The sequence below is a fragment of the Anolis carolinensis genome, chromosome 6 (assembly GCF_035594765.1).
Source record: "Anolis carolinensis isolate JA03-04 chromosome 6, rAnoCar3.1.pri, whole genome shotgun sequence".
Classification (NCBI taxonomy): Eukaryota; Metazoa; Chordata; class Lepidosauria; order Squamata; family Dactyloidae; genus Anolis; species Anolis carolinensis.
In genome coordinates this window covers 96,190,004-96,210,684 of record NC_085846.1, presented here as the reverse complement: position 1 = coordinate 96,210,684, position 20,681 = coordinate 96,190,004, and the positions used below count along the sequence as shown (strand labels likewise).

At 39.0% G+C, this 20,681-nt stretch overlaps 1 protein-coding gene across 2 annotated transcripts in view; it reads left to right on the top strand.

Moving 5' to 3' along the window:
- The window catches only part of cubn (cubilin), a 158,304-nt gene extending 138,222 nt beyond the window's left edge, over positions 1-20,082 (top strand). The window contains exons 58-67 of one of the 2 annotated variants that reach the window (XM_008112472.3): positions 525-654; positions 1,746-1,963; positions 10,815-11,023; positions 12,870-13,032; positions 13,634-13,842; positions 14,342-14,498; positions 14,633-14,811; positions 16,201-16,366; positions 17,467-17,702; positions 19,594-20,082. In XM_008112472.3, the coding sequence (XP_008110679.2) occupies positions 525-654; positions 1,746-1,963; positions 10,815-11,023; positions 12,870-13,032; positions 13,634-13,842; positions 14,342-14,498; positions 14,633-14,811; positions 16,201-16,366; positions 17,467-17,702; positions 19,594-19,701 (1,775 nt within the window). In that variant the 3' untranslated portion in view covers positions 19,702-20,082. Of the gene's footprint in view, positions 1-524; positions 655-1,745; positions 1,964-10,814; positions 11,024-12,869; positions 13,033-13,633; positions 13,843-14,341; positions 14,499-14,632; positions 14,812-16,200; positions 16,367-17,466; positions 17,703-19,593 lie in introns of those variants that run through there. The other variant, XM_062984072.1, reaches the window with a different exon arrangement.
- Positions 20,083-20,681: the final 599 nt, after the last annotated feature.

Genomic DNA, 20,681 nt, shown 5'->3' with positions numbered 1-20,681 from the left:
TATTGAATTAATTTAGGTGTGGCTTTGGTCTTCAAGTTCGGTTTATTTTGAAGTTGCCTTCCATGGTCCAGTTTTTGAACTAGAAAAGTAGCTTGTATGGACCTATATCCTAAAAGATTCGCTCCATTTCGTTTCTAGTAAAATCAATGGGCCAAATTAGTCAGGACTAACTTTTCACATTCATTTTGGTGGTATATCTGATTTAGCAAAGATTAAAGCATATTTTTTTCTCCAATTTCTCCAGTTTCACAGATCTTGTCTCCAATTTCTCCCATTTTACAGATTTTGTCTCCATAAGTAGTTTAGAATATTCTACTAGAATCTTCACCAACATCTTTGCAACTGAGTGAATAAATCCATAAATAAGAACTTTCTCAAGAGATAGCAACACAATAGAACTATAGTTTCTATTTTTAAGTTTATCTCTAGATGTAAAAAATTGTATATGGGAAAGACATATCTAGAATAATAATGCATGGTGTTTTTTTAATTCACTAAACTCTTAATGTCTCCTTTCATTACAGCTTGTGGAGGTGTTTTTAGTGGTTCTAGCGGCATAGTCAAGAGCCCTACACATTCTCTTACTGAGTATCATCACAATATGAATTGTTCATACCACATCACTGTTGGAACCAACAAGATAGTGGAACTCAAGTATGTCAAACCAATAGCAGTTTGTATTCAGCAATGAAAAAGCAACTGTTTCTGGTTTTCGTAACGTCTATAATCAATGGACAGCGATACATATTCTGGTATTCCAATAAGTAATTTTGCTGGAAAACTATAGAGGCTCATAATTATGGAGGAAATGTTTTACAATGATAGTTGAACTCACACTTTGGTGACATTTGTTGTGCCCATGGAAACTTTCAGTGAGTCTTCATTTGTTGGTAAATCTAAGTCCAGAAGCCACGGCAGTGGCAGTGACATGGGCGCAATCCATCTTCCTTTCCCTGCAGTGATGATTGCAAGGAAAGGGTGATGGCATCTGTGTACTATGTACACAGCAGACCAGTCCAAATCAAATCCAGTTCACCTGTGCATGTTGCCATGAAGCTTCAGTATATTCCAGAGTTTCAAACAAACTGTAGACCATCCCCTGACTGCCTGAAGTGGGGCAAAGCTGGTTTAACCAACAATAACCTTGATATTTACTGGGAAGTACAGGAACGTACTCCCAAGAATCATCTCAGGATGAGTCCAGGTTTTCATGCCCATGTAATCTTTCCCTTTATCTGTTCTATTGGTTTCCTATTATGACAGCATATTATGTGAACTTCATTGTTCCTGTCATCGACCACAGCAAACAGTCGTGCAGGCAGCAAATAAGAGCTTAGATCCAACCCAGACCAAGGGCTTCCAGTGGATGCCAAACTGTGTGGATACTAAGTCCTCTCTTCATTTTATCACTATGGTGATGGATCCACTGGCCACTACTGGTCCAGTCCCAAATATGGTAACACAACAGCTTTTCTCCAGGACAGCAATTTGCATTGCAGCAACATGGAAACCATACTAATCCAGGTTGGATTTGGCTGGGATTTTCAAGCACAGTGCTTTGAAATTCTATAGAACTGATTGTATTGTCTCCAACCCTCTCTCATTTGAAATCATATATTGCTTAAAGAAATATCAAAATGACACACCTCTTGTCTTCATGGTTCCAGATTTAATACACATCTTCCTACTCTTTAACACAGAAATGAATGTTAAACTAACCAGAATGTACAATTATCACTTTACAGATTCAACAGTTTCCACCTTGAAGTCACTCTGTCTTGCTACAAAGATTACGTTGCTATATATGATGGGCCAGACATTGCTTCTCCACTTCTTGGCAAATTCTGTGGTGACGTTTCTCCTCCTGCTATCAAAAGCTCCTCAAACAACTTGCTTCTGTTATTTATTACTGATTCCTTTGGAGCAGCTGGCGGATGGAGAGCATCTTTCAGGGAGACACTAGGTAAGCATGACAATCAAGTCTACATGTTTGCAAAGAAAACAACATATTTGCACACAAGGTCTCTACACCTCTCTACAAGGCAGGGTTTTCTGTGCAAATTTTTTTCTGTAGAAACTTAAGTGCCATTTTCTGGACAAATATCCCCATGCATTTTTATACAAAATAAATCCCAAACTGTGAGGTTTTTTGTCCTTCTAGATTCTAACTTCACTCTATATCCTTTACACCAGGATATATTGCTTCCAAAATCCCCTCCCAGACTGGAATTTGGTTTGACTCAGTACTAGAAGATACATTAGACCAGGGTACTCCTCTATTCAGATTGTTTGCCTTTTTTGTATTCACAGCAAGGCTTGTTAAAGAAAGAAAAGGTGAATATTTAGTTACTGTCAGTGATTATCCTCACAATCAGTAGACAGAGATAAATAACTAGCAGTATGTAGTATGAGTAGGAGGGTGCTGTTGTATTCATGTCTTCCTTGTAGCCTCTTCTCATTTTTGAGGTAGGCAGAGACAGTTCAGATAATCTTCTCATCTCACGTTTCGAGCTGCTTTTAAAATGCATTAATTTCTCTCACCTTCTCCCACTTCTTTTCTTGTATTTCAATTGCTGCCAACTGAATGCAGAGCAGGATTAAGATGGGAGGATACGATCTTTGTATTCCCCGTAGACTCAAGCAAAAAACAACTTCTTAATACCTCTCCCAATTTATATGTTCCTCCTCATCAATGACTTTAGCCATTTTCGCCTCACCATACTCTGATATCACTGGACTACACTGGCATTTTATCTGGTCCAACATGGCTCTTCTTACATTCTTAATGACACTGAATTTTCATCTAGCCTTCTTATAATGTGGGAATATATCTGTGATCAGATTAGAAAGATTACCCATAAAAACTATTTTATTCTCCATCATATCCTCCATCTTGTTTCTCCCATGGTTAATTCAAATTTTGGAAGGGGAAGAAGGAGGCAGCACTTCTTAAGGATTTGCAAAGTCCTTTGTGGTGTAACAGAAACATAGTTGTACACTGAGTCATCGTAACCTCGCCCCATTCTCACACAGGAAGTATCTTTTTTTCCATTTGGTACAGAAGCATAAGGAATGTATCAGAACACTGTTTCCTTGGCCAAACACCATATTCTCACAGATTTCCACTGCAATCATGTTTATTCACAACTTTTCAGTTTGGTATGTTTTGCAGATGTAAAACACAGTCTGTCATATAGATACTCTCATAAAATGTAGCAATTGTCTGTTAGTTATCAGGTTGTTGGTTTAAAGGATTCCCATTTTTCTTTTGAACTTCAGAGAATCTCATTCTGGATTTCCAAGAATAGATTTTGGGCATGTCCTGCCTTGAAAGGGAACTACAACTTATTTCTCCCTGCCTAGGGAAATTCAACAGAGCTTGGAAAAGTTACTCCCAGAAGCCTTAAGCCAACATAGCAAGTGGACTTTTTCAGGCTATGCTATTTGAGAGACCTCTCATTGACTTCTCCATTATTTCATATGGTAGAAATGGGAAAAGTGCAGCCCGCTCCCCAAGGCTGTCAGTCCATCCCTTGATCCATTCAGTCTCCTTAGACCAGTGCTTCCCAACCTTTGGTCCTCCAGATGTTTGGAACTTCAATTCCCAGAATTCCTGACTTTTGGTCACTGGCTAGGACTTTTAGGAGACATCTGGAAGAATAAAGATTGGAAATCATTGTCTTAGACCATTTTTGTCTGTCCTCTTGGAATCCTCTCAAGAGCATTCTAGATTTTTAATAAGTTAAAGAACTCATTTACACTACTAAACTAAAACATGCCTATTTTTTCAAAACCAGGAGGTACAGTCCAGTTATTTCTGGTCAGAACACTGAAGAAATGTTCAGATGCAACTATATTTTGTTGTATGCTTTAGTTTCTAATCTATAGCATCACCAAGGCCAACCTAGTCACAGGGTTTTCTTGGCAAGATGTGTTCAGCAGAGGTTTGCCATGACCACCTTCTGAGAGAGTTTGACTTGCCTTAGATCACCCAGTGGCTTTCCTTGGTCAAGCAGGGATCCAAACCCTTGTCATAATCCAATACTCAAACTACTATACTATCCTGATTCTCTGCAACATGGAAAAAATATATGATAGGAATGCAATTTAGAGTGTGATCAAGTACATGTCTACTCAGAAGGAAGTCCTCTTACACTCAGTAGGTGTTGTTAGAATTGCTAAAGCTCTTACATAGGTCTTATGCTAGCTGAATCTGATGTATAAAGTGTAAATACAAAATAAACTTCATTCCTTTTAATTGCTGCAACTTGGCCTGACTGGACTAGTTATTCAGCTGATTTTGTGTGTCTTTATTAACCAGGATTAGGCTGAAATCTAAAGCAGGCAAAGTGGCAAATAGCAGGAAGCCTTTATAAATGTAGTCATTATCAGAAGGAAAACCCCCAAGAGATTTGGTATTAGCACTACATCCACATGTCAAATCAGCAACACAAATCTTCATTAATGTATAATGAGTATATTATCCTGTGACTGTATTAGTGAAGTGAGATGGGGTAATGTTATTATGGTGTTCTGCTCAATGCTTTTGGTCATTGTAATTAACTACAGGAAGGAGATGAACAGAAATGGTGAACTCATTTGGAGTAACTTAAGCATTACTTATTTTCTTTTGTTTGGATTTGGTCCATTTTCATCACTGAGTGTTTCAGCTTTTCACACTAATTTTATCACCCAAAATTATTATCTCTGCTTCATTCTTTGTAAATATTTTTCCTTTTCTGAGAGATGAGCAGGTTTTATTTTTAGTGGAAAGTTGTAGGGGTTAATTGCTGGAACCTGAATCTCTTTTCTATGTTTTAATGAAATTAGCATCTTGGTGTTACAGGTGTAGAGGCCATGCCAAAGCTTAGTGGCAGAACACATGGATTGGGCTCAGAACATTGTAGTTTCTATCCCTGACTTCTCTATGGGGCTAAGAAAGATTCCTATCTAAAACACTGAAGAGCTGCTGTTGACAAATAGTGGGCTAAGTGTCCTAACTGGGTGAAAGGCAACTTCCCTTATGGAAAAAAAACAACCTTATTTTTAAACCTATAATTTTAGAAACAGCCTACAGTTAGCCCTCCTCATTTGTGGATATGATTATTTATGAATTTGATCGATATGCTCTTTCTAGGATTCTCTAGGTCTTCCACTGCAATTCAATGAGCAACTACCACCAAAAGTTGTGAGTTGTGTTGGAAGACCTAGACATTTTTAAGATAACACCTTTCTAGGGATTTGTAGGTCTTCCAATGCCTTATACAGTCAACATGTGGCAGAGGCAATGCTGGAGAACCTAGAGATTCCTGGAAATGTTTTTTTTTGGGGGGGGGGGGGTATTTGTAGTTTTTCAATTTCTTGGGGGGTCCTGCACCCCCAACCCAGCAAATATGGAGGGCTATTTGTATTTGGTGTTTGACTCTCTACTGTTAAAGCACAATTTTTAAACAAAATAAAACTTCCATAGTTTAGATGTTGTTAGCTGCTGAACGATTTGATTTCGGTAGAGTCTCATTCATATTATCCTGACTGGCCAGCAATTTGTTTTGTTTATACTGAAGACCATTCCCTATTAAATTTCTATTTTGACTTGAAAGTCTGAAAGTCTGAAATCTAATTTTGGATTCATCTTGGAATATACCAAATGATATATGATGAATAAGAAAGCACAAAGTTTCCCAGAGTGTCTATATTAATAGCAGTCAAGCTGTAATCTACATGCTGCATATGGCCTCTATGGGCCGACCCCTCAGACACATCCAATTAATTCAAATTAAAATTGTAATTCAAGACTCTTGTCACACATACCGCCAGAATGAAGCACTCGCAACATCACTCGCGCAGGAGGCATGGGGACTTATTGCAGCTTTCTACCTGCCTCATCACACAGGAGGAAACCTGTTTTCAGTTGCTCAACCCATCTTTCCTAATGGAAAAATGGGAAGCCTGCCATTGTCTGGCACGGAGTTGCCCCTAAAGTAGTTCTCCGGTGTGTGATGGGAGTCATTGGACTCTGTGGCTGAATACGAAAAATCCAACCACTGCCACCAAAATAAGGTATGTGCCAAGAGGTGGTCAGACTCTTTAAAAAGTAATTTTAACTACTAATAGGCATTGTTACTGACAAGAATTGGGAAATACTAACCATCGATCTTCTAAGTCAAGTTTGGCCCTAACCTATAGGAAAAAATTGATATTAAATAATAATAATAATAATAATAATAATAATAATAATAATAATAGGCAGACACTGTTTCAGAGTCATCGTATCATTTTTGATACGATTTTTTATTACTCTAATCATGGGGCAAACTGCTTGTAAACATCCCAGTTGCTCAGGGTGAGCATGATAGAATGTGATACTAACCTATGGAGTATACTGTTTTTTAAAAAAAGGTCAAAGATCTGTATGAATCCACAACCAACCTACAGACACAAGTAGCTCTTTGATGCCAGGAGGAAAACTAGGGGACTGTAGGTAAGGAGAGATAGTTGGGATATATAGATTGTAGAGGGTGAATTGGTTACATTCACGGAAATGTATTGACCAGCCCAATTTTTGACTGGCGATCTTGTGGTTTATTTGGTCTATGTGGTTCCAGCTTTTCTTGAAATCTACTGTATGGATGTTATTATTTGAAGGAGGGGCATGGTATTTGGGACCTTTAAAATGCAGTGGTGAGGGAAAAGAAAATGCAACGAAGCAAGAGAGCAACTGATAAGGTACATTTTCTGGTTGAGCTGCCACACTGTCTAGTTTCATTACCAGAGATCTGTTTATAATTAACTACAAGTATTTTCAATTATATCCTTTCAGGTTGAGTAGACTGAATATCGCACATACTTTGGATTGGAGGGGGAGGGAGAAAACTCTGCTTCAGTGTAACCTGTTTGTAGTTCATTCTTTCATATAATACCGGGACCATTTCAACCAATGTTATGTCTTCTCAGTTAATTTAGATATAAGGACCTTTACACTCTTTCAGTTACCACGTTTTATCTATACAGAGAGTAGTCAAACTATGTATGTTGGCTGGTTGGTTGGCTAATTGGCACCACAAAAGCTCCTACATGGCTTGATGAATCTGGACCATACGTGGCACACATATCCTTCATTGCCCAACATAAAAAATGATAAAACCTACCCTATTTTAGAGAGGAGGTCTAAAAATAAAAATGGAAGTATATAGATAAAATTAGCTACTGAGTTATGTGTATACATAGTGCTTAGATGCAATCACAAGAAGGCAGTACATAGAAATGATTAGCTACTGGTAGAGACCTATAACACAATGCTGAAGACCACAGTTGAGATTTCCACCCCATAAAGAAGGAAACAACGAAGTTAAACAACTTAATATTTTGAAGTGTGTGTGCGTATATGTTTGTGTGTTTGTGTCTGCACCTTGCTCTGAGGCTGAGGGTCTGTGACTTCCAAGAAAAGGCAAGATGATGAAAACAAAGGGAAAGGGAAAGTTATGAGGGAAGAAAAGGAAAGAAAGACAAAGAAGGGAAGAGAAAGGAAGAATGCCAGATATATATATACTAGTATATTATTAAAAGCCTTACTGGGGCAATACCACTGAAGAGACCATTGGCATGGTCACAGATAAGTATTACGTTTTCAAACTCTCCAGAACCTGGAAAATATTACGGTATTTTGTAAATGTTTAACTAGTTTTAATAAATAGGTACCATGGTCCTTGGTATTTGCAGGGGTTTGGTTTCAGGACCACAAACACCCCCCAGATACCACAATCTGTAGATGTGTAGGCCTCATTAGATACAGTGACAGAATAAAATGGTGTCCCTTATATTAAATGGCAAAATTAAGGTTTGCTTTTTTTGAATATTTTTTAAAATATATTTTCAAGGTATGAATGGTCGAATCTGTAGATGACTGGTAGCAGTGTTTATCCTCCTTTAAATCAAGATAGATTAGTCAGCCCCTGTGGAGAAAAGTGCTTCAGATCAGAACTGTAGTTGGATGTCAAGTGATGCTTTGGTTTCATGGGAGGTCTGAATCGGCTCTGTCTTTATCTGAGAGATTGCTTTGTATGATTACAGTCATGTGTTCCATAATACCACGGACAAAGAAAAGAATATGACTACCGTACATTGAACACTTTTTAATTTGTGCACGATAATTATTACAAGCATTCACAGAAGATTCCCTTTGTCGATCAACATTCCAGCTTCATTATGGTGAAATATTCTTGTCAAAAAACAAGTTTAAAAAGGAAAGAAATAAAGCTTATAAATTCAGCTATGAGTGCATCTACACTGCAGAATTAATGCAGTTTGACACCACTTTAACTGTCATGGTTCAATGCTCTGGAGTCATAGGACTTATAGTTTGGTGCAAACCAGCACTCTATGGCAGAGAAGATGTTGGAAAACCCCAGATCCCATGAATGCATGGCAATTAAAATGGTGTAAAGCTGCATTAATTCTAAAGTGTAGCTTCACCCTTAGTTAATCAAAGTGCTTAAGAATGTGCAAGTACCATATGCTCAGAAGTCTTAATAAGTGGATCACATATAAATATGTTATTGCGTAATTGCATCTGCATAATTTTGAACATCTTGATTTGTCAAAGCTGAGGTGTCCCTTCCCTCCCTATGAATAAGAGACTGCTCTGTTGGATCTGAAACACAAAGGCACAGCTCCTCCTACTGTTCCAAAAGAAGTATGTGTGATAAGTTCTGCTTACTTTGAATGAATTCTTTATCCAATGAGGACAGGACTTTTTTTGTTTATTTTCTTTGCATTTCCTATTATTATTATTATTATTATTATTATTATTATTATTATTATTATTATTATTATTATTATTAGACCCCACTTTTTCTCTCCACGAGGAGTCTCAGAGTGGTTTATTCTGAAGACAGAAAAATAAAACTGTTGCTTGATCCTTTTCCTTTGAATGCTTTAAGCAGTGTGTGGCTGCCTGTCTAGTTACCAGTATTCCAGTATCATGATGAATCTACATTGTCTCAAAATTAATTAGAATATCCACATGATTATCCTGAACACTGGACCTTTCTAAACTCTTACTAACCAAGTTTACCTCCCACAGCAAACTATTTATTTACAGTATTTATATTCCACCCTTCTCACCCCGAAGGGGACTCAGGGCAGATCACATCACACATACAAGGCAAACATTCAATGCCTCAACATAGAACAAAGACAGAGACAAACGCAGCTCTGAGCTGGCCTCGAACTCATGACCTTCCGGTCAGAGTGATCTGTTGCAGCTGACTGCTTTATCAGCCTGCGCCACAGCCCGGGCTAGTGGCAATCCCCTCATTTTAGGACTAGATATTTATGAAATTGGTCTCTATAGAGCAGGCATAAGCAAACTTCAGCCCTCCAGGTGTTCTGGATGTCAATTCCCACAATTCCTATCGGAACTAATGTTGATCTTCATATACTTTGTTCTTACAGACAAGGATGAATAATTTTGCCATTGTCACATTCGCTGCAAGAACATCATCAAAAACAATGCAGTATTTGAACACTGTTGCAGCTTGGGATTCAGTCTTTGCAAAAATGCTTTCTGTGTGCAGAAAATGCTGTTTTCAATGCAGGACACTTGTTTCTGAACAGAGTGCTGTTTTCTTTGCCAATAAATAGGTTTATTTTTCATAACAGATAAATCTGTGGCGATTCTTGGTCATTTGCATTGATTCTTCCCCATGTAGGATTATCCATGTCAGGGTTTTCTGATATTGAATAACTTATTTTTAACCAATTGGGGAAAATATTTTTCAGTATGCTTTCTATTCTTACATTTACATCACATCATTCAGACCTTTACAGCCTGAGCATATTATCTCACTATTCCTGGACTAGTAGTTATAATTGAGTTAAATGCCTTACTTAACTGTTGCTATCCGAAGGATTTCTCTTTGTGAGATATTTTTGCATATTATTTTGAACATATAGAGCACAGCAAATTATGTATTGTCGCAGCTATCAAAGTGGGGTTCCAAACATTCAACCCCTTCTGCGGAAGTTGCACCCTTCGTCCAAGGAGAAAACCCCAAAACAAACTGTCTTTTAGTAAAGAAAGATTTATATGAAAATATATACAAACATAACAATCCTTGGCTTTTATCAGCAGCTTTCAAATGGCAAAACAAAATGTTATCTTCAAGCTTTCTTCAGCTCCACTCCAACAGCTTTCCAACAGTAACACCATCACCTTCACAATGACAATGACATTCACATTCACATTCACTAACTCAAGATTTACTCAGTCTCTATTAATAGCACTCAGTCTTTAGCAGGTGTCTTAATTGCTGCTGGTCATACATGGATAGGACATGATTCTTACAAACACTTATCCATTTTCACATAAGAAATGACCTAAATAATATAAAACTCTGACATGTATGCCATGTTTTGCTTCCCATAACTTCTATATATTCAACCAATAGTGTAAATCTAACTCAGGGCTCTCTTCGAACTATTGGTAACCCTGTTTTAACATCCTTGCCACTTATAAGAAAGAGCTCTACATATGAAGACATTTTAAGAATAGTTCGTATGAGAAGGCTGAAAATGCTTGTGATTATACATTTTAACTGACTGTAAATAGATTTAAATTGAATTGAATTAGTCCCAGATCTGTATCCCCCCCCCACATCATGTTAGTAAATTCAGTAGTTCACCTACATCCTTTGTAAAACATAGAAGTTATGCAAGCTATACCTTAAATGTTTATTGAGAAATATACAGCAAAAAAAAAAAAAAGATACCGATATCAAATGGGTATTAGATTCCAAATCTGTTGTTGTTAACAGGTCCTGAACAAGGCTGTGGTGGTTATCTGACAAATTTCAGTGATAGCTTTGGTTCTCCAGACTCCAACAGTGATGGCAGATATGACAAGGATCTGGAATGCATTTGGATGATAGTTGCTTCCACAGATAAGCTGATCAACCTCACCTTCAACACTTTTCAACTGGAAGCAGCACCAGGTTTTGACAACTGCAAATATGACTATGTCAAAGTAAGAATTTAAAATGCAACACATTCTTCCTTTGTGTATTCTAATCATAGTTTTAGTGGTGTGAGTATGATTTTTGAAATGTAAGCACTCGTTACAAAAGGGTACATAGCCATTTCATAGAACCATAGAGTTGGAAGAGCCCACATGGACCATCTATTACCCTGCCAGGCAGGAAAAGCAGGATCAAAAGCACCCCAACAAATGGCCATCTAGCCTCTGTTTAAAAGCCTCCAAAGGAGCCTTCACCACAGTCCAAGGCAGAGAGTTCCACTGCTGAACAGCTCTTTTGGACAGGAAGTTCCTGCTAATGTTCAAGTGGAATCTCCTTTCCTGTAATTTGAACCCATTGCTCTAAGTCCTAGTTCCCAGGGCAGCAGAAAACAAGCCTGCTTCCTCTTCCTTATGACATCCTTGGAGCCCCCAGTGGCACAATGGGTTAAACCCTTGTACCAGCAGACTGCTGACTTGAAGGTTGGGTTGCTGACCTGAAGGTTGCTGGTTTGAATCCAACCCAAGGAGAGCGTGGATGACCTCCCTCTGTCAGCTCTAGCTCCATGCAGAGACATGAGGGAAGCCTCCCACAAGGATGGTATGTTTATTGAGTCTTAACTTCCTATTCAAATCCAAGTATGATGGGCCCCCTTTCAGGCTGGTTCCACAATTCCAGGCCTTGGGCACCTCTCCTTCGTCTTGCTCCTTTACCCTCAGGATCCCTCCTTGGATCAGGTACTCGGGCCTCAGGGTGGCCTCTGGACTAGTGACTGTGCTGATCAGTACACTCCATGTCCCCAAAAGCACTTATAAGACAGTGCTCAGCAAAGAAGATTACAGTGACTGTCTTCTGGGGACAACATTGAACACCGACCACAAATAAGCTAAATTTTGGAGACTATTTTGAATTGTACCTTGTTGCATACAAGTAGTTACTTTACACATGTATATATCTACTTTCAGTACAATCCTCATATTATGCACATGACTTTATTTTTAAAAAGGGTTTCTTGCCACGTCTGAATGTATGCATACATATCTTGGCTTATTAAACAAGAGGCAGGAACAAACTTGTGATTTTACTCTAGCCCTTTTCCTCTTTAGCACAGAGATTTCCTAAGTTAATAAAACATAGTTTCAGATCCTGCTTGATTCCAAATTTGATAACAAGCATAGATGTTGCTGGAAAAAAAACCTACAATAAATTAGCCTGATAAATTATAACTGCTGCTTTCCAACAAAAAGGGGGGGGGGAGGAAGGGTGCCGTGCACATAAGCCAAAGACTACAATTTAGCCAAATACTTTGATTCTCAACATTTGAATTACAATTACAAAAATCTATTCAAATTCCCTGAAGTTAGAGGTACAGGACACCTGTGAAATTTGGAAAACAGTGAATAAAAACACTACTCTTTTTTTAACCTGGGAGAACACATCTCTAGAAATCTATAGATTCTCCAGTACAAAAATATGGTCAATTTCCACCTGAAGTTGACCAATGAATTCCACTGAAGGACCTACCAGTACCTAAAGGAATGTTCTCTCCAGGAATCTTTAGCTGAAAATTGGGCATAGAACTGCGCTGAAGGACGTAGAGATTCTTAAAGAGAACTTATTAGTCAAAGCCAACTGTTGTAAGCCGCCCTGAGTCCCCTGGGTGAGAAGGGCGGGGTATAAATTCTGGAAATAAAATAAACTTGTGAAAAATAACACTTGCAAATAGGGAGAGCTGACTGTATCACCAGTTTTGCATATTTGAATTGTATCTGCCCATCATTCACCCAAGTCTTCATTGCGCAGGTTGTCCTATCTATCCCATATTGATGGTATATTTCTCTCTCTTTTGTCTTTTAGCTTTATGATGGTAATATTGAAAATGACACTCTAGTTGGCACGTTTTGTGGCTCCAACATTCCTCCTAATTTTGTTTCCACTGGTAACTCCTTAACTATTGAATTTGTCACTGATCGATATATAGAAAGAGCAGGTTTCAATGTAACATACACTACTGTGGACAGTAAGTATACCTTTTGTTTTCTTTCCTCAAGAATAGGTTGTTGTTTGCTTTCATGTTTCTAGCTTATGGTGACCCTAAAGCAGACCTAGTATTGAGTTTTCTTGGCAACATTTCTTCAGAGGGGGTTTGCCCTTACCTTCATCTGAGACTGTCAGATCATGAATTTCCCAGTGAATTTCTATGACTGAGTGGAGATTCAAACCCTGGTCACCAGTCATAGCCCAGTGCTCAAATCATTACTCCATTCAACACCCATTTATCTTGCACAACTGCGCAGGAGTGGGACGGAGATTCAAAAACGAATAAACAAATATAAACAATAAAAGCCATTGTCAATTTAAAAAGCCATTGTCAATTTAATAAGTTAAAAACAGGATTTCATTTTTTCATCTGTCAGATATTTGAGGGCAAGGTGTAATACTGCCAATACAAAAATACTTACATAAGATCCCTTATGAATTTGCACATCTGGTTCTTTGATTTTAAATGCATTCAGTATGGAAGCCTCACTGCTGCAGTTCCACATCTTAAGGTACCAATGAAGGCGAACATAGAAACCTTCTAACAGAATTAAGCTGATGTATACTATAATTTCTTACAGGATTGTGTGGAGGTACATATAATGCAACTTCTGATATGCAGTATGCAACATCTCCCTATTTTCCAAATGCATACCCACCACTTACAATCTGCAGATGGATCATTGATGCCCCTCCTGATCAACAGGTCAAGCTAGTAATTCAGGAATTTCATTTATCATCCAACCAAGACTGCTCTCAGAATTATGTAGAGTTTCAGGACTCGCCATCGGTAAGTCGGCCAACCAAGTGCTAAGGTTGATTGTACGGGTAGTGTCACTTCCCAGTCTGAGGCTAAAGACTTTATAAAACTACAACTTCCAGTATTTTATAGTATTGAGCTATGGCATTGGAAGTAGTGTCAAACTGTATTAATTCTACAGTGTAAATACTTAGTTTTAGAGATCCATGGGATTTTCCTGCTAGAATCTTTCTCCTTGCAAAAGAACCTCAAAACCAACAGTCAATCAGCACATGGTTGTGAATTGTGACAATGGCAGACCATAACTCACATGGAACTATGCACTTGGTGCGGAAATGGGTGTTTGAAGCTCCAGTTCTCAAAAATCTTTACTTTAAATTCCCAAAATATTAGCAGAAAGTATCAAAATCTCCATTGTGACAATGCGTCACAACTTAACTGGGCATGCTCATTATTTCATTTTATATTATCTGTTCTCTTTGTATTCCAAATGCCCGTTTTATCATGTCTTATTGTTGTTACATTTCAGGGCATTCAAGAACATGCTGATCGCATCCATCGGTTCTGTGGTTATGAAAACTTTACTATTCCAGTGTTTTATTCTTATAGGCGAACAGCTATTTTAATTTTCAGATCTAAAACCTTTATAACTAACAATGGACTTCGCTTCTCCTATCAAGCTTCAGGTAAAGTCTTCAATCTGTTTCTTACAAGGCATGGGAGTTTGCTTAGCATGAAATAATGGGTGAAAAAAATCACTATGTGTAATGTATGATTTCTGCATTGTAACATGTAGAAATGAATTTTGTATTCCTTCTAGACTGTAGCAGAGAGTACAACCAATCATTTGGTTATTTGAAAAGCCCAGGCTGGCCCAACGACTATCCACATAACCTGGACTGTACCATTATTCTACGATCCCCAAAAAATCACACCATCTCTCTCTTTTTCCATTCTTTTCATGTGGAAGGTTTTGGATGTGCAAGGGACTTTTTAGAGGTATGACAATTGTCAATCCTTTTGTGTATAGTCCTCTTAATTCTGTGGTGGGAGTAATGTAACTTTCCACAAGTTGTTGCATTGTGAGTCCTAGCTGTCTGCACTTTTAGCTATGTCGGTTAGGACTGCTCGGATTTTCATTTCAGCAATATCTAAAACTCTTCATGCTTCCTATTGACATCTATTCTGGATATGATCAATTCCGTTAATGTGATTAGCTACCATATGTTGCCTAATAAGATATATTACTTGATCATGTGACCTTCTGGGCTGCTGTTTGGGTTGTAGATGCCGCAAAACCTTTCTGATGTATGTTTTTAAAAGAAGAAATAGCAGTCGGAGAGTGCATCATAGATTCAACACAAATAAAAGCTTCCATAAGGACAGCCAACCATGGCCAACATCCCATCAAATACCAAATTGTGTCCTGACTTATATAATTTATATTGTTGTATCCAGGGATAAAGGACTGTAATTTCAGTTTTGAGCGTGATTCATTGGAACAAGTTTTTTGCTCATCTTCAGAGAGTTATATTCCCAAGACAAAGAACAAGTCCCCCCTCCCCCAAACTATGAGCAATATCCCCACTCAATATCAGTTTCTAGTCTGGGACCCTACACTTGCAATTTACTTTTTAAAAGCTGTTTATCTAATCTGCTTCTTGAGTGGATGGTAGCTCAGAATATTACATATAGTATTCCCTTACCCATATACAATCTTGTGCCTTCTGCGCTTCTATTGTCTGTGCATTAAAAGGACTTTGGCTAGATCTACACTGCCATAATGCAGTTTAACTGCATTGAACTGCATTACATGGCCGTGTGCTCATATAATCCAGTTCAATGCAGTGTTGTATTTGCTATGATAGCTCTGCCTCTGCCACCTTTAATAGGAACCATGTCCCGAATGCCCATTCACTCTAGTTCAGTGGTTCTCAATCTATGAGTCCCCAGGTCTTCTGGCCTACAACTCCCAGAAATCCCAGCCAGTTTACCAGCTGTTAGGATTTCTGGGAGTTGAAGGCCAAAACATCTGGGGACCCACAGGTTGAGAACCACTGCTTTAGATATTACAGTATTATTATTCCACTTTAACTGCAGTTGTTCCATAGATTAATAATTGGTGAGGCACTGAAGCATTCCAGATGAGAATTCAAGTTATCCTCCCTAAATAGCCTATTTGAGGATTTTGTTACCTGTGGTGTGAGTGGGCCTTGACTCTGCATGCCATTACTTTCATCAGTTCTAAAACAAGATTGAAGCCATCTCGTGCAATAGCTTTAGTAAAGTTATTAGATTAAGTCAAGCAATCTTTTGCAAAAGTTTTAGTGATAAATCCTTGACTAACTCACTATTGTCAATAGCAACTTTGTGTGTATTCTTTTAAAGGTCAGAAATGGTAGTGATGCAAGCTCACCACTGCTTGGAAAATACTGTGGAAGCACTCTACCTAATCCTGTATTTCCTAAAAACCATGTTTTATATCTGCACTTCAGAAGTGATATACTAACTTCTCATGAAGGATATGAAATTACTTGGACATCTTCACCATCTGGTACCTACAAACGGTTTCAGGTCGAACCAATCAACCAGTCAATCTCCATTTATATTTGCCAGTTGGACTTACAGATAGGCAACTTTTCAGATTGATTAAAATCAACAGCAAATTGATAATTTTGTGAAAAATTCATTTGAGCACATGTTAAAGAGCTAATATTATTCCTTTTGACCAACAGTAATTTTTGCTATGGGGACTGCAACAAAACAAATATTTTTAGTCATACTGGACAAGTTTTCAGTCATTGTGAGCACTCTTTCATTTCAGAGGTGCTTAGCATCCAGTAAGAAAAAGGGCTTTATAATGAAGCAGTCTGAAGAAATAGCCATTCCTCTACTGACATTATGGAGCCCCAGTGGCGTAGTGCGTTAAAGCGCTGATCTGCTGAACTTGCAGACCGAAAGGTCCCAGGTTCAAATCCTGGGAGCGGCTTGAGCGCCCGCTGTTAGCTCCAGCTCCTGCCAACCTAGCAGTTCGAAAACATGCAAATGTGAGTAGATCAATAGGTACCGCTTCGGCAGGAAGGTAACGGGGCTCCATGCAGTCATGCTGGCCACATGACTTTGGAGGTGTCTACGGACAATGCTGGCTCTTCGGCTTAGAAATGGAGATGAGCACCAACCCCTAGAGTCAGACATGAGTGAACTTAACGTCAGGGGAAACCTTTAGCTTTACCTTTCTACTGACATTAAAAAGCAACACATCAATATGGAATTTCTGTGCTGTTCTGTAACTCTCACCAATTTAGTGTCATAGTATCATGTTTGATAACTAGCTTAGTTTTCTGTAGCAAAGCCATTTTATCTGATTTCTCTTGATTCACTTCTTAACATGAACTGGTGAAATAGAATCTTATTCTGTTAATATTTAACTTGCTTGATTGGTTAGACGTAAATATAGGAACAATACTGCTTAATTTTTTATTTGGATTGTTGTACACCCAGAGCAGTTGAATCATATCCCATCCAATTGAAACTCAGGCCCTGATACTTCCCCTGCATTCTATGTTTATGTCTTGAAGCACAAGGGGTATAGTTGCCCCATCACAAAATACACAGAATAAAGATTTCATATTACCAAATGTTTTGTCTTTGTAGGATGTGGTGGCACCTTATATGGCGAGACTGGCTCATTAGCCAGCCCAGGGTTTCCAGCCTCTTACCCAAATCACACAGACTGCGAATGGACAATTAATGCCCCCAAAGGAAGGGTTGTTACTGTTCATTTTGCTTTTGTCAGAATTGATGATCCAGGTGATTGTATTAACAACTATCTGAAACTTTACAATGGACCGCATAATAGCTATCCACTTATTGGACCATACTGTGGACAGGTTAGTATAAATTTCTTCTTCTTTATGTTTTCTGTCAGCATACAACATTTTAGTGCAAATAAAGCAATCACACGAGTGTCTTTTATTTTAATGGAAGGCCTCTGTGCTGCCATTCAGATCATAACAATAAACTGGTCTTTATGGCATTTATGTTTATGGATGTGTCTCCAAGTCATTCATTGACTTATGGTGGTAATAACATGAATTTCATAGGGTTTCCTTAGGCAAGGAATACTCAGAGGTGGTTCTGACAGTTTCTTCCTCTGAAAAATAGCCTACAGTGTCCTGTCCAGCATTCATTGGACATCTCCCACCTAAGTACTTGACCCTATTCACTTGGAATCTAGTGCCTTTAAAGCAGGCATGGGCAAACTTTGGTAGGCTGTTAGGAATTGTAGGAGCTGAAGTCCAAAACACCTTGAGGGATGAAGTTTGCCCATGCCTGCTTTAAAGTATATCCAAGCCTTCATAGCTATAGGCATTCTAAGAGAAATCCTATAGTGACATCTAGTGGATAACATATTGAAGTGTTGCAAATATTGGTTCACATCCAAATTCAGTCTCTTGCTCCTTTTATGGAGCATGAAATGATATCGATTTTCACTCAAGGAACTGTGCTAAATATGCTGGGAAAATCTAGATTGGATTCCTCCAATGTTCTCTGTCTGAGGGTGCCTTTGAAGGCTGTTTAAAATTTTCCGTTGGTACAAAACACAATGACACATGCAGACATTGCAACAAGCAAGCGAGAGTTCTGCTGGAAGTGTTCCCTGTCAGTATTGCTCAAAGCAGTACAGTCTGTTTTACTGTTTTTTGGCATTTCATATTCGAAGTAGATACACTTCAGGGCAAGCACATTGATCCGTCTAGTCCTTTATAATGATACACTAACTGACAATGTCAGGATTTCACACAAGGACCCTTCCCAGCCCTTAAAGATCCCACAGGAGTAAACATGGGACTTTCCTTGTACAAAATGGGTGATCTATCATTGGCGTAGTGCGTTAAAGCGCTGAGCTGCTGAACTTGCAGACCGAAAGGTCCCAGGTTCAAATCCCAGGAGCAGCTTGAGCGCCCGCTGTTAGCTCCAGCTCCTGCCAACCTAGCAGTCCGAAAACATGAAAATGTGAGTAGATCAATAGGTACTGCTCCGGCGGGAAGGTAACGGGGCTCCATGCAGTCATGCCGGCCACATGACCTTGGAGGTGTCTATGGACAACGCCGGCTCTTCGGCTTAGAAATAGAGACGAGCACCAACCCCCAGAGTCAGACATGACTGGACTTAACATCAGGGGAAACCTTTACCTTTACCTTACCACTAAACTACTCCTTTCTCCAGACAACTGAGGGTGCTTTCAGACGGGTAAAACCCGAACTGAAGCGGATTTTAAAGATGCGCAACAGGTCCTGCATTTTTGGGCCTGTCTGGAATGGCCCAGAGAGAAAGTGATCAGGAATAACTGAGCTGACTGTCCAGATGACACCTGAGCTTGGGTCCTAAGCAGGATCCACCCTGGTTAGTACTTGGATAGAAGACCACCAAGAAATGGAAGGTATTTAAGGCAAAATTTAAGAGTAATTCCATAGCAAACCATGCCTGAGCATTGTTTGCCTAAGAAAACCCTATGAAACTCATGAGCATCTTGAAAGGACATACATACAGTGGTATGGTACGAAGTTCATTACTCCTTCACCCACCTCTCAGTTCTCCTGTCTGCTGTTATGCAGAAGTGGTGAACCTATGGCTGTCCAGGTATCCTATGGCAACCTCCATCTTCTGAATGCTAACAACTCTCTGTATTGGAGCGGTTCCATTTGATTATATAGCAGTCTAATGGGAAAAAAATATATTTAAACATTTCAGTTTTTTGTAATCTCTGTTTCTTTTCAGGACATACGCGTTGCTCCATTTACAGCTGGATCACATCAAGTGTTCATAAAATTCCATGCCGAGTATGTAACTCTATCCTCAGGATTTAGGCTAACCTGGAGCAGCTAAAATACATCTCGTTTGGAAAATGTCTCTACTCAGCACTTTTTAATAATGAACATAGGAGCCCCCAGATGGCGTAGTGGACTAAGTGACTGGAAGGTTGGGTTGCTGACCTGAAAGTTGCCAGGTTCGAATCCCACCTGGGGAGAGTGCGGATGAGCTCCCTCTATCAGCTCCAGCTCCATGCGGGGACATGAGAGAAGCCTCCCACAAGGATGGTAAAACATCAAAACATCCGGGCGTCCCCTGGGCAACGTCATTGCAGACGGCCAATTCTCTCACTCCAGAAGCAACTTCGGTTGCTCCTGACACGAAAAAAAAATGAACATATGTACATCAGAGAATGTGATTCTCTATATGATGCTAATAAAATTATTTGTTGAGGAACTGGAGTTGTGCAAATTATTTCAAAGAAATGTGAGCTCTATTTTAAAAAAAAGATTAAAGATATTGTTGTTAGTGTGCACACACAGCAGTGAAGCTAAGCTATACTCCAGTAACTCTTCTTTGGAGACCAGAGATGAAGCCCTGTGGATGTTGTTGGTCTTTAATTCCCATTATCCCTTACCATGTGCAATGTTGGTCTGGAGTGATGAGATATGCAATGTTTTGGTCACATGTTCCCTGCTGCTGATTTACATTGGGCCCTCAATATTCTCTTGGGATTGGACCCAGGCCTTCCTGAGGATACCCAAAATCTGTGGATGCTCATATCCCATTATATACAAGGGCATGGTAAAAGGGATGCTATGTCAAGGTATGCCTGCATATCAGCATAATGCTCAGTATGCATCAAAAGCAAGGTTTGCTTTTTTGGAATTCTCTCCTCCCTCAGATATTAGCCATGATTGGCTGAATCCATGGATACAGAGTTTGTAGATATGGAAGTCTAACTGTAGATATATGACTGGAAAAATCATACAATATGTATATAGCAACGTAAGCTTCAAAAACCCAATCAAGTTTCACTCTCATTTTAGACCACT